At 39.0% G+C, this 13,911-nt stretch overlaps 1 protein-coding gene across 1 annotated transcript; it reads right to left on the reverse strand.

Annotated features, from left to right (window-relative positions):
* Nucleotides 1-3,537: 3,537 nt before the first annotated feature.
* On the reverse strand, nucleotides 3,538-10,660 carry LOC127432207 (peptidase inhibitor 15-A). Its single transcript, XM_051683104.1, has 6 exons — nucleotides 10,524-10,660; nucleotides 9,742-10,066; nucleotides 7,018-7,136; nucleotides 6,718-6,850; nucleotides 6,482-6,597; nucleotides 3,538-5,630 (listed from the first exon to the last, which is right to left on the reverse strand). Exons 2-6 carry the CDS (start codon nucleotides 10,018-10,020, stop codon nucleotides 5,495-5,497), a joined length of 783 nt encoding a protein of 260 aa, XP_051539064.1. The 5' UTR covers nucleotides 10,021-10,066; nucleotides 10,524-10,660; the 3' UTR covers nucleotides 3,538-5,494.
* Between the last annotated feature and the right edge of the window lie 3,251 nt (nucleotides 10,661-13,911).

Consider the following 13,911-nt stretch of genomic DNA (forward strand, 5'->3'; position numbering starts at 1 on the left):
GCTCCCTAGAGATCAGAAAAAAAGCAAAGGAGCCAAGTTTTCATCAGCAGGTTGCTGGTCTGCCATGTCCAGTTTATAGCCAAAGCTCTCAGGCTGACGGTCTGCCATCAACCTCTTTCACCTGACGCTTAGCTGGAAGAGCTTGGGGCGCATTTGGAAAAAGAGGTTGCTGAAAGCTCATACTCCCATGGCAATTAATCACCTGTTAACTTGGAAGTTAAAGCCATTCTATGATAAATCCCCAGCCTGCATTTCATGAGACAATGTAATTTAATAATTTCAGAATTCACAGTTTATTTAACAGTGCATTAATTAGAGACTAATTGAGGCAGCAATTTGGTGCCCCAACTGGGCGTTTTTGTACAGTGGGGTTGCTTTAAAATGGAAAATGTCAGTCTTCAAATAGCTTTTGTTGGCGAGTGCACATTTCAATGTTTAAATCTTGAAATTCACACAGGTGGGGTATTTTTCTTGCAGCTATAGTCTTTGGTCCGAGTCTTGGTTGTGAGAGATCGATTCTCTGTTTAGAGATCCAAAACACTAATTTCCACTGGACTTTGTGTAGTTTATACAATGCACACCATTTGTCATTTTAACATGAATGCTTAAATTAAAATAGGGCTGTATTATACAAGTTTAATGAGGCATATATAGCAATGCGGCACATGAAAAATCAGATTAAAGATAAACTCTCTATGCTGAGCCTCACCCTCACTTTGTTCCCAACCCATATGACTTTCTTTCTTCCGTGGAATACATAAGGAGATGTTATACAGTAGATGTTAGCCTCAGTCACCATTCACTTTCATTGTATGGAAAAAAGATGCAATGAAAGTGAATGGTGACTGTGGCTAACATTCTGCCTAACATCTTTTGTGTTGCACAGAATGAAGAAAGTCATACAGGTTTGGAATGACTTCAGCCTTCCTGTGAAACACTACCTTGTTCATTTTTTGCATATCAATCATAGCTACTGCATTCCATAAGGTTTACAAAAGGGTACAATGGTCGGCTGGTCTTTGTATGCTATTGGCTGGATTCCGAGCCCTTCTCGCAGCTGGAAGTCTAAAGTAACAGCTGTGTCTGTCCAATAGATCAAAACATTAATGGCATCATATTTCCCTGTGATATTTACATACTTCTCCCAAGTCTGCTGAATTTGGTAGCTGTGAGAGTCTGTCTGTCTGCTTGCCCCTCCCTCTATCAAACAGAGCGCATAAGGCAGGGCCTTTAGCTTTCAGAGTTCATCAGTTTCATTCGCTTTGTGCAGGACTGAGGCAGAGGCCCCTCTCATTAGATCATATACACATTGTTTGTGTAGTCTGGTATGAGTTGGGCCAAAGTCAACATTTTCTTAGTAAGATTTAATTGTAACCAGTTCTCATATCAAAGAAGTATTCTTACAATTACAATGCTTAAGTGGAACTGAAAACAGCGCATCAAAAGGAGCAGGGATAAGAAAGAGTTTCTCAAAAGATCCCATAATTACTATCAGATCTGTCTGTATCTGTGGAGAGAGAAAGAGAGAGAGAGAGAGAGAGAGAGAGAGAGAGAGAGAGGAGGAGGAAATATGGGACTTATTAAGAATTCCACTGATTAAGAAGTAAAGAAAAACAAACTTTCAAGAAAAAAGGTTTTCAGCTTTATTTAACATACAAAATGCATCAGCAAACATCCTGATTAAAAATCATAAATACAACATTAATATAAATAGCACTATGTAACACAATTTTTGTTCCTGGGTAGTAAGTGTTATTTCCTAATTGCTTATGCCTCAAAAGTATAGAAAATGGCTATTATTCTCCACAAACTTTGCTTTTGTGACCAGGACAGTGATATTTTGAAATGTACCTATTTCCAATGAGAAAACAGGTGAATTTGTGTCTTTTCGTTCACATAAAGTCCGAAAAAACAACATATGAATCCAAATTAACATGTATTTATACTAAAGTAATACAAAAATGACTACAAAAGATTTAGAGGTGAGTAGTTTTTCGAGATTTACGATTATACTGTTAATCACTTTCACGAATCAGCCCCCAAATGTAGTCTCCCATCGTGTTCTGGTTATACTGTCTGTGGTAGTGGCGTTCAAAGTCCAGTATATCCTGATGGAAGCACTCCCCTTGCTCCTCAGAGTATGCTCCCATGTTCTCCTTGAATTTATCAAGATGAACATCAAGGATATGGACTTTGAGGGACATCCTACAGCACATTGTGCTGTAGTTCTTCAACAGAGTCTCAACGAGCTCCACATAGTTTTCAGCCTTGTGATTGCCCAGGAAGCCCTGAACCACTGCGACAAAGCTGTTCCAAGCCTCTTTCTCCTTACTAGAGAGCTTCTTGGGGAATTCATTGCACTCCAGGATCTTCTTTATCTGTGGTCCGATGAAGACATTGGCTTTGACCTTTGCCTCAGACAGCTTAGGGAAGAAGACTTGAAGGTACTTGAAGGCTGCTGACTCCTTATCTAGAGCTCTGACAAATTGTTTCATAAGGCCCAATTTGATGTGCAGTGGTGGCATCAGCATCTTCCGGGGGTCCACCAGTGGCTCCCACTTGACGTTGTTCCTCCCCACAGAGAACTCGGTCCGCTGTGGCCAGTCCCACCTGTGGTAGTGTGCCTTGGTGTCCCTGCTGTCCCAAAGGCAAAGATAACAGGGAAACTTGGTAAAACCGCCTTGAAGACCCATCAGGAATGCACCATTTTGAAGTCTCCTATGACCTCCCAGCCATACTCATCATACTTCAAGGCGTCCAGCAAGGTCTTGATGCTGTTGTAATTCTCTTGAGGTGCACCGAGTGAGCCAGGGGAAGAGACGGGCACTTGTAACCATTATGGAGCAGCACGGCTTTGAGGCTCCTGGATGAGCTGCGCCACTCATTCTGGTTACAGGCAATTCCAATTGCCTTGAACAGACTGGTCACAATGTGGCAGAAGCAGAGCCCATCTTGACGGGTGAAGAATCTGGAAAAAGGTTGGTGACGCTTCCTCTGATCTGCGACTTACACACTTTCATCCAACAAGTTCCACTGCTTGAGCCTAGATGACAAAAGCTTGGCATTGGACCTGGTGAGACCAAGATCTCTAATTAAGTCGTTGAGGTCTTTTTGGTTGGGGTAGTATGGGTATCTCTCTTCAGCTCCACCTCTGAAATCCCTCAAAGTCCATATCCTTGATGCTCATCTTGATAAATTCAAGGAGAACATGGGAGCATACTCGGAGGAGCAAGGCGAGTGCTTCCATCAGGATATACTGGACTTTGAACACCGCTACCAAGGACAGTATATATATATATATATATATAATAAAAACATACAGTATATTTTCAATAGTAATTATACCTCTATTATTTTTTGAATGGTTTTGAATGCAATTGTTGTTGATTGCAGGCTAAAGTCCAAGGCAAAATGGTTTCAAGCCTCAGCCAGCACTGGTGGTGTCACTTTTCACATCTAGCCTTGGTCCAAAACTCCTCTGGCTTCTCAGAAGCTCTCACCATAACAAACTCATAGTAATGGGAGTCATTTGAAAGCTGTGATAATAACAGAAAGATTTAATAAGCCTAGCTTTGCAATGGTGCACAAATGACACGTTTAAATAACAGATATAAACACTTGCTTCATAATAAAATAGACATTTAAAAAGATTTGTATAAAAAAGGCTATGTACAGCTTATTACAGATGATAAATAGTTTGTTACTGAAATATACATGCCATTTACGTATATGGCATCTTAACAATAGGTGCAAACTACAAATTTACATTATGCTTATGAAATCCAGCACCATAATATGTCATGGTATTTTAAAAAAAATAATAATATTTTTTTTAACATTTTTTCACATTGTCCAACAAAAACAAACTTTTCCAGGATTCAAAGTTGGCTGCTGGATTTACAATGCTGGGAAACATAACTGTCATTTTCACACTGCCTCAACAAACGGCAACAGGGTCAACACACTGATCCAACAAAACCCAACAACGGTTGAGTGTGAACTTGCCTTCAGAGAATTTTTCAAATTCATGAACATAAAGTGTCATACAATGACACTGAAGTCATGTTGAACATCCTAAATCTGTAGAAGGAGAAAGTATGACCCTTTAAATAACCTCCTCTATATGCACATTGTTGCAAAGTAGTGCCTGCTAGATTTCGTAAGTGCTTGTGTGATGCAGTTCAAAAAGACATGAGTAAAATCAACACAATGCAGTGCATTTCCCCCAATAGAGTGCCACTATTATGCATGCATTGTACACAGAGCATATTGCTCAATTTATGATAAATGTATGTACAAAAGGTAAAATCACCATCAATAAAAGCCTTCTAATAAAAAATACATTTAAAAAAACAAAAAAACAAAAAACAAAATGTAAGGTGCAATTACATATCAAACATGTTTTCATATTAATTCACCTCAACATTCCATGAGGGTACAGCACAGTTCAACGCTCTGCCTTACAAAATGCTGGGGTTGCAAAATGTGGAGGTTTTTCAAATTACCCCTACATTTCACAATTTCTAAGCAACAAACACACTTTTCTGGGCTTAATGCTTTAAGAATCTGGAAACATTCCAGGAGAGAAGACCTAAAGCAAAGCATGACTGAGGATGCCAGTAAGTAATTCATAGAAGTAAAGTACTGTTGTGTTTCACCCCTATTCAAAAAGAGCTCAGTATTTCATCTAAAGCACCAAAATTCAACCCTAAGGGTTAATAAATTATGACATGAAACAAAGCAGACTGCTTGACCCAATGTCAGTACTGAAGAATACCCTGCTAAAAAACATATCTTAAACCTGCCTAAACTGGCTTGATGATCATAGCTGGTTTAAACTGGTCTTCAGCTGGTCTGGCTGATCTTTCAGCTGAAAAGTGCCCAAAACCCCTTCTAAAACCAGCCAACAGAACAGCCTGAGCAGGCTGGAAGACTAGCTAAGACCAACAAACCAGCTTAGGCTGGTTTAAACACTTCTTTTCAGCAGGGTTGACTTTTCAGAGTCATTCAACAATGCCTTTATCTATGGATCAAGCAGAATACCTTGAGGGTTGGTTTTCTGGACACCTAGTCTGGGACTACAGATAATTTGTAACATTAGACTGGCTAACAACGCTTTATGGGAGTCTAGACAATTAGGTGTAATGCTGTCATCGTGTTAACTGAGTACAGTTACTCTGAAAACTGTAAGCACCAATGATGTCTTGATAGATCACAGTACAGTCCCTCTCAGGAAATAAAAAGTATTTCCAATAAATGACTCCATAAACAAAGTAATATTAATATTAATACATAGTATAAACATTGAAAAATAATGTATGTACATATTTCTTTAAAGAAAAAAAAAACAAAAAAAAAAAAAACACTTGCTGCCTTACAAACATGGTCCTATATAGCCCATATGTACAAAACAGGGTGATGCAGGAATGTTGTGCAAATTCCCATCAGGGAGAGTGTCTCTGTGATGGGGCATGTGCATTCTGTATGTCTGTGTTTATTTGAACCAGTGCAGGTAATTTGAGTTCACAGCAGGAAAGCACATGTTGTTACTGCATGATCCTCCATAGCTTGGAGGGCACATGGAGCAAGGAACACCTACTTTATATGGAGCCTCACCAATCCAGTTCCCCCTGTAAACAACATTGACAACAAAATTGTCAATGACACAAGATTGAGATTTACATGCACTGATTTTAGGTTGTTGTTGTTAGACATAATATGCATAAATACATAAACCTACTGTATTTGACCATAACTTTATTTGTAGGTAAATGCCTGCTTAGAAGTGTACAATACTGGGTTGTCAGAAAAATACTTCTAAAATGTACTTCTATAAATAAAAAATTTGAAATGATTGAAATTTGAAGGCAATTGTCAATCCTTCCTACATTGCTGTATTACCCTTTAAAACCAATTCATAAAAACAGTTTGAAATTGCAATATGATATGAATCACACTTATGTTGTCATTTCTATGGACACTTCTATGTTTAACTGTGTTTCTACACACTGATATAAATGACATGACATGAAACAGAAATTACTTAAATCATTTTCGACCAACTGTAACTAGTTATCGGCCAGCAAGTCTTAAATCTATACTGCATTTTAAAAATAGCATGCTCAGCATTAGCCTCACAATTTTCTCAAGTGTGCTGCCTTATAAGATTAAAAGAAGACGGTCACAAGCCAGTCACAAGCCTGGCAAGATTAAGGGGCTTTGATTATGGAATTAGAGGCAAAATTCCACATGCAGCAGGAGCTGCAGGAATGCAAGAGGTCGTCTAGGTCTTTGAACCAGAAGGCACTGTGCATGTCCACGTCAAAAATATTTTTAACAGACGAGTGTCAAGTTGCTACTCTCAGGTTTGCGTACAATCTGTAATTGTGTGACAGGAGTGCAGTTTAACTCAGCTACAGCACCGCAGATCCTTGTTATGTGACGTGACATAACATAAGGCAACAGCATATACAGTACTTACTTTGGAGAATAGTTGCACACCAAGTATGTTGCTCTCTTCCAAACTGAGCCCCAAACATTCATATCATGGCAAGTGTTGATGGCACATCCTACTTTATTTGAGGTTGCCCACACCATCTGGTAAAGTGGAAGGCAAAAACAGAGAAATTGTCAAATTGTGGATGACATACCTAAAGAGTTCCACTGTTATAACATTGTACTTACACATATTACACAAAAGTGAACATAATAACTCACTTGTGTATAATGAGTGCACATAGGCCCATAGCACTTAAGGGGACACCTGGGATTGCAGTCTCGAGGATAGGGAAAAGAGTAATCTTTCACTTCTTCATACCAGGGCTTCACCAGCTGCAAAATGGACCTATACCTGTAAACAATTCAAACATAGCAATAGTGAAATCTCATCATGGAAATGAAAAGACTTGCTTGGTCTTGTAAGCCCCCAAAATGTCCATTGATACAGCAGAACACAATATTGTGAAAAATGTCTGATTTGATATGAATAACACTGTGAATAACAGGATTGATACACACCTTCCTGTTCTGACTGAAAGGTTCTGGCCCAAAAATCTGAGAAGACTGCGAGGACCGTGCTCCCAAATACACGTGGATGCCCATTGCTCAGCTGTTTTTGCAAGAGTGTCATCCCACACCTGAGACATGAAATAAACTGCAATCAGTCCAAATGTTATCTTTGGGATTATTTTATGTCTGATCCCAAAAAAGAAAGTGTTTGCTTTATTTTACATTTAATTAGCTTCTTATGTAAATTTTACATTCATACGTGTAAATTATCGAACAGTAAGTCAATTTTTTCTGTATTTTTAAAAGAGATGAAACATTATTTGAATATGATATCACTCTCTATTAATAAAAAAGCACTTGCACTGCCATTAAATTCTTTGCCTTAATAGATGTACAGATTATTATTGTCTTTAATGCCCTCTTTTCTTTTCTTTTTGTTGTTTTTTTCTCTCTTTAATATTTTCCTTTCCTGTCTGATATGTTCTTTTATAATTTTTTCCATTTAATGTTATTCCTTCAATTGATAATTGTTGTATCAACCATCTGTATAACGTCTTCTTATTGAAGGAACTTTCATATAAAAATAAAACTGCTATCAGTCCTCTATAGACATGGAATCTATACAGTTGTGAATTTACACATGTTATTTTGGGAAATGATTGGGTTCCCAAAGAGTCCCACCCACAGATATAAATCGTTTCATATAATCAGGAAGATCTGTCCATTGGGTCTAAACAAAGAAAGACTATGTGTTTCTGTGAATGACACTGAGGAGTAGGCTATAACCTTTTCCTGCCCTCAAGCATTAATAAAGATTTCTTTGGTCCCTGAGTGAGCTGAGGGAGTCTTAAACCATGGTAATGCACTGACAAAACAATTAATTCTATATCAGCAATTCTACCTCAACTATTGACTTTCACCACAGTAGACCATTCGATAACTTTTGCTTGACTTTAATTAGTGGTAAAGTCAGTGCATTATTTACAATACAAAACATCATACCAGAATAATCCGATTGGTTCAATTATCGCATCTCTGATGTTGCCTTTCCCATGACTGTGCAATTTTGAAAGCATTTGCTTAGCTTCAGTATCAGCACATTGATCGCTGCTCGAGAGGATCTAGTATGGTGGTCCAAGCCAATTATATCTGCTCAACAGCTGCCGGTGCCAGACTGACATGGAGGTAGGTCATTGTTTGCATCCTGCAATGTGCGCACTAGCAATGTAACGTGCAAAAAGCAGCAACCACAACAGCAGCAGCGCACGGGCAAAATGCCAGACAATTATGCAAATCGGGCGCAGAAATTATGTATGCAACATACGCAATGCATAGGGGTGGCATACTTTTTAAATCTCGTATAATACCTTACAAATAACCAAAAGCACAATTTTTAAACAATTAATGAAAGGATGTATTTTATTGAACTTTTGTTTTATTTAACTTTAAAATTTCTTAGCATTTTAAATGGGTTCAAATATGCATTTTATTTTATTTTTTTATCAAGAAGTACCTTCATAGGTACCGCTCACCATCTGTCTACCGATGTTGCTCTGACTGTCAGAGGGGGAATGCGTTCTGGCCTGGGGCGCAGAACAGAAAAAGGAAGATGGAAAATGAAAAACAGTGCATTAAAAATTGGTAGGCTTAACTTATCACTGTATCACTGAAAGTCTTGAAGAAAGGCTTGAAGTTAACCGACATTTAACTAAATAGTAAAACCTGAAATTGTTGACATTGTTGGGACAATCAGTCAGTCCCCATGAGGAAAACAGCTTATAAATCATACTAAATTATATTTTTTGAAAATGTAAAAATGCAGAAAGTTTTCTGTGAGGGTTAGGTTTAGGGGTAGGGTTAGGGTTAGGGGATAGAAAATAAAGTTTGTACAGTATAAAAACCATTATGTCTATGAAGAGTCCTCATAAAACACGAAAACCCAACGTGTGTGTGTGTGTGTGCGCGCGCGCGCGTGCTCGTGTGTGGGCAGGTTTAAGTGGTTTATGAGGACTTTTTTTTAGGTTACAAACTGGTAATTACAAGTGTGTGATAAATGTGGTTATGAGGACATTTCTAGTGTCCCCATAATTCAAATCGCTTAAAAACATACTAAACTATGTTTTTTTGAAAATGTAAAAATGCAGAAAGTTTTTTGGATTAGGTTTAGGGGTAGGGTGAGGGTTAGGGGATACAATCTATAGTTCGTACAGTATAAAAATCATTATGTCTATGGAGAGTCCTCATAATGATAGCTGCACCAACATTTGTGTGTGTGTGTGTGTGTGTGTGTGTGTGTGTGTGTGTGTGTGTGTGTGTAGTTTATTTGGTGTGTATACCCCTCAACAAATGTGAAGTTGCGCCCCTGACGCAAATAAATATATAAAACAGCTGGACCCGGTGAACAGCAGCGAGAATGTTAACAGAACTTTAGTTTGGAACTTTAAGGGGCTGTTCACACCGAACGCGTCCTCGCGCTAAAAAAGCTCGACGCAGCGCCACAAATAGCGCATGTGTCTCGAGACGCGTTTTACTTGATATGGCGTCTAAAAAACTCGGCGCTCCTGCGCAAGATGCGGCGTAACGGTCAAACACGTCCATCTAGCGCATGTTTATATGAAAAATAAATATTAAGAAAAAAGCGCAGATGGAAGCAAGAACGAGTTCGACGTGAACGGCCCCTAAGAGCTCCTGATTTTATCGTACTTAAAAATGATAATTAATTAAGTGACTTACCATATACTCCATGTTCGAGGCTGGGGGGAAAACTTTTCCTCTGACTTTATTATGGTAATCAAGTATAGCATGCATGTCATTCTGGGAAATATAACGCTTCCGTCTGGTTTTGGGAAGGTTCGTAGACTCGGTGAGGTATTTAGGAGGCGCGGAGCCAATATCAGTGAAATTGGTCGCTGGCAAGGATGAAGACAGAGTTGGATTAAAAGCTGCCAGTGCACTTGCTCCACAGAATACACACAAGAGCAGAATGTCGATTGCCAAGCGGTTTTCATTCATGACTGACGTTTTGGTGAGAGGTAGCTATTCCTTTCGTAGAATTTGCCTGTGAAATAGAAACATTCCCATTTATTAGAACATGGCACTAACAAACCCTATTCTGCTATTTAACTCTTACTGTACCATGGTAATCATAGTTTCATCCCAAATGTTTTCAATACAGTTAATGTTTCTAGCCTATTCATTCTGAAATCATCACAATATTTGATAGCCTAAAATATTTATTTATTATGGTATTAATAACAAAAGCTTACTAACTATACTCTACTTATAACTAGATGGCAGGCTAGATTTTTATAGGCTACTGAAATATATAAATATATAGTACATGCTTTATCTCCTAATAAATAAAATACAATTCAAAGTTAGCTGTTTATTCAGCACTGAACATGCTCATAATTGTCTACAAAAAAAATTTCCAACACACAATCAGATTTTAAAGAAGTAGCAAATTGCTGGACCGTTTCAAAAGAATGCACCAACACACAAATATCCCTCCCTACCTTCTGAGAAATGCTCGAGCAGTATACGGATATAAACACGTCTCCTGTTTCCCTGTGTCTGAGCAGCAGTAAGCTTTGGTTGTATTCTCTGAGAACCCGAGAGAAATGCTCTGTCCCTGCTGAGACGTGCTGCCGGTTTATATAGCGCTGAGTTACCGGTTCAGGAAGTGTTCCGGCTTTGAAGGTGTACATGGTTCCGCCCCATCTGTCACCTGAAACTCGACATCATCGGAGACGTAATACTCTGCTTTCCAGGCAGATCCAAGCAGGCTTAATCAAAACATCTGCTTTGAGTTTGCACAGCTGGCAAGAGTAGAAAAGAAAACATAAGATAAGCAAGTGAATAATCCAGTGACCCCAAAATGCACATCAGTCCATTGCCATGGCCAATAAATGGACTACATACTCACATTTGAGCCAAATATGAACATAAACCTTAGGACAGATAAACAGAGATCTGATTATCTCTGATTAACAAGAGAACTTGTATGTTACTTAATCCCTGGCATGCATTGTTATTCTTGCTTTTAACATCTATCATGCCCAGCAAAAACATGTATACCCTGCTAAAAAAAAACTGCTTAAATCAGCCTAACATAGTGAGCTGTTCTTAATTGGTTTCCCAGCCTGGTCAGGCTGGTCTTGTTTACTGATTTTAGAAGGGGCACTTTTCAGCTGGTCAGGCTGTGAGAACAGCAAGACTATTTGATGATCAGCTTGGCCAAACTGAGAGAGCAGCTAGACCATCTTAAACCAGCTAAGACCAGCAAACCAGCATTCTTTTAAGCTGTTTTTTCTCAGCAGGGTGTGCTTATAGATTTTGCAAGATAAACTGATATACATATTTTACAGTAACAGACTGCACAGTAAAGTATGTAGTAATAACACAACAATAATCTTAAACAGTTACGTATTTAGGACATTCAAGAGTAGTTGGGGGGAAGTCCAGCAGTTTTATACGTTAGGGCAGAGTACCAGGTATTTCTACCACTTTATTTTATTTGTCTTATTTATAATAATTCATTTAACGGTACAGATTACACTTGTTCAGCGTCAGTGTCCAGCCAATCCAGTGTGTCATAGCAGTTGGTGAGCCAAGAGCAAAACCCCCTCAGCAGTTTAATCATTTTCTTTGGCAGCTGGCGGACAAATTAAAGCAACGTGACGCAGAAGCAATCCCCCCAACACCCCCCCCCCCCCCCCACTCCCCTGCATAAACGCCAGTGCTTTCCAGACTTTCTTGGAAGTGATGGAAGAGCATGAATTGTGAGAAGATGAAACATTGTCTGTTTGTGCTCTTTAGACTGGTATCCCACTCTGTGATTGTTATTTAAAAATTAGATCACGTTTATGCATGTTATACCTTCATATTAATGTCTGGCACACACATTATCCAACATATGGAGTCAGTCAGGCATTACATGAAAAGACAGAAGCAATTGAGACAGCCTCAAGGTTCAACATGTTGTGCATTCTGAGATGCTATTCTGCTCACCACAATTGTACAGAGCGGTTATCTGAGTTACTGTAGCCTTTCTGTCAGCTCGAACCAGTCTGGCCATTCTCTGTTGACCGGTCTCATCAACAAGGCATTTCCGTCCACAGAACTGTCGCTCACTAGATGTTTGTTTTTTTTGGGGGGGGGCTCTATTCTGAGTAAACTCTAGAGACTGTAGTGCGTGTAACTCCCAGGAGATCAGCAGTTACAGAAATACTCAAACCAGCCCGTCTGGCACCAACAATCATGTCACAGTCGAAATCACTTATTCATGCAATATTTAATTGCATGAATAAGTAGGTGTACAGGTGTTCCTAATAAAGTGCTCAGTGAGTGTATATACAGTACATATACATCCCCTCACTCTCCATCTCTGTGCCACTCAAAGTAATTTTGAGCGTTTTTTTTTACACTAAACTCCAAATATCTAATCTCATGAGGAACTTGAGCATGGTACCAAAACTTCAGTATGTTGAGGCAGCTTTGTGAAATCATTTCCATTTTGACCACATACTCTAGCACATTTTGAGTTACATCAATTGTGCCATTAAGCCACAAGTCGAGTAACACGTACAGTCAAAACAAATTCACCTGCCCCTTCCATCAAAACACCAACGTCCATCAGTACGCCGATCCAAATTCTGCTCACGCTTGAATGTGAACACTAATAAACAACTCTGACCTCACTGCACCTGCTATGGTTTTTTACGGATTTGTCTCATCATACCACACGTTTCTGTCAACTCATTTATCGGAAAGGAGGTCTGTCATCTCACTGCTTGACAGAGTATCCATCCCTTGCATCAGAATACAAAGAAACATTTAACATCTGTTGAGATTATGGCCAGAAATGTGGGGATATGGATCTATACAGTGGTCTCCGCTGTTATATGAGTTATTTCAGGTCTTTTGGTCTTGAGGCACTTTGACTGACAATTTATCACAAACTCTCAATTCCAGATGTTAATCTATAACATCAACAGTCACCTCTGCCTGATTAGTGGCTTTAGTGGTAATTAGACCATTTCATTATCACAGTCAAACAAATAATTACTTCTCATTTGTGAGGAACAGACTAGGAGTAGAGGACTGTTACGATGAAGCCCACTTTTTTTTTCAGACAGAACATTTATTTACTTATTGCCTTGTTCCAAGTTTCCCCTCGCTCTCCCTCTCTATGGCCTCGCAGAAGCACTGCTGATGCCAATAGAGTTAGACACAAAAGAGGCTACACATCATGGAGTTCATCAGTGTTGCCTTCAACCAGTGCATTCAGACACAAACTCACAGCTGTGAACTCCACCTGTAGGCTTTAGTTTCTCCTCTGGCAGCATGAGAACAGCCTGTCTAGGAAAATCACTTAGCAGTCATCGGTGTGTGAATGAAAACTAAAACACCACCGCCTTGAGACTAGCAAACCAGTGTCTGCCCTCAGGGGTCAGATTGGAGAACTGTGCAGGAGCTATGATTTGATTTGAACAGTCACCATTAATTTGTTTTTATTTGGAGTCATCGAAAAGGCAAGACTCTTTCTGGAATCCCCTCAGGGATCTTTTTCAGTGTGGAAATCATTAGTATGTTTTGTGCTCAAATGGCTTGTTGAGTCTTATAAGCTGGCACTTCCAGTTTTTATTGAGATGAATTCAAGAAGACAGCATAAGGTGGAGTTCCAATATATTGTGGCTTATCAAATTAGGAGTCTTTACATGATTCAGAGTGACAAGAGGTTCGTATTATAAAATCTCCAGGTGTTTTACAGCATTTTCTGGCCATGCTCAACCTTTGACTAGATGTAACTACATGGAATTGATACAATACAGTATTACTGACATGATCACACTGGAAATCAAAATGTTGCTTCCAAATGTTAATGTATCCTGAAATCAACAC

Source organism: Myxocyprinus asiaticus, chromosome 41, assembly GCF_019703515.2.
Source record: "Myxocyprinus asiaticus isolate MX2 ecotype Aquarium Trade chromosome 41, UBuf_Myxa_2, whole genome shotgun sequence".
NCBI classification, from domain to species: domain Eukaryota; kingdom Metazoa; phylum Chordata; class Actinopteri; order Cypriniformes; family Catostomidae; genus Myxocyprinus; species Myxocyprinus asiaticus.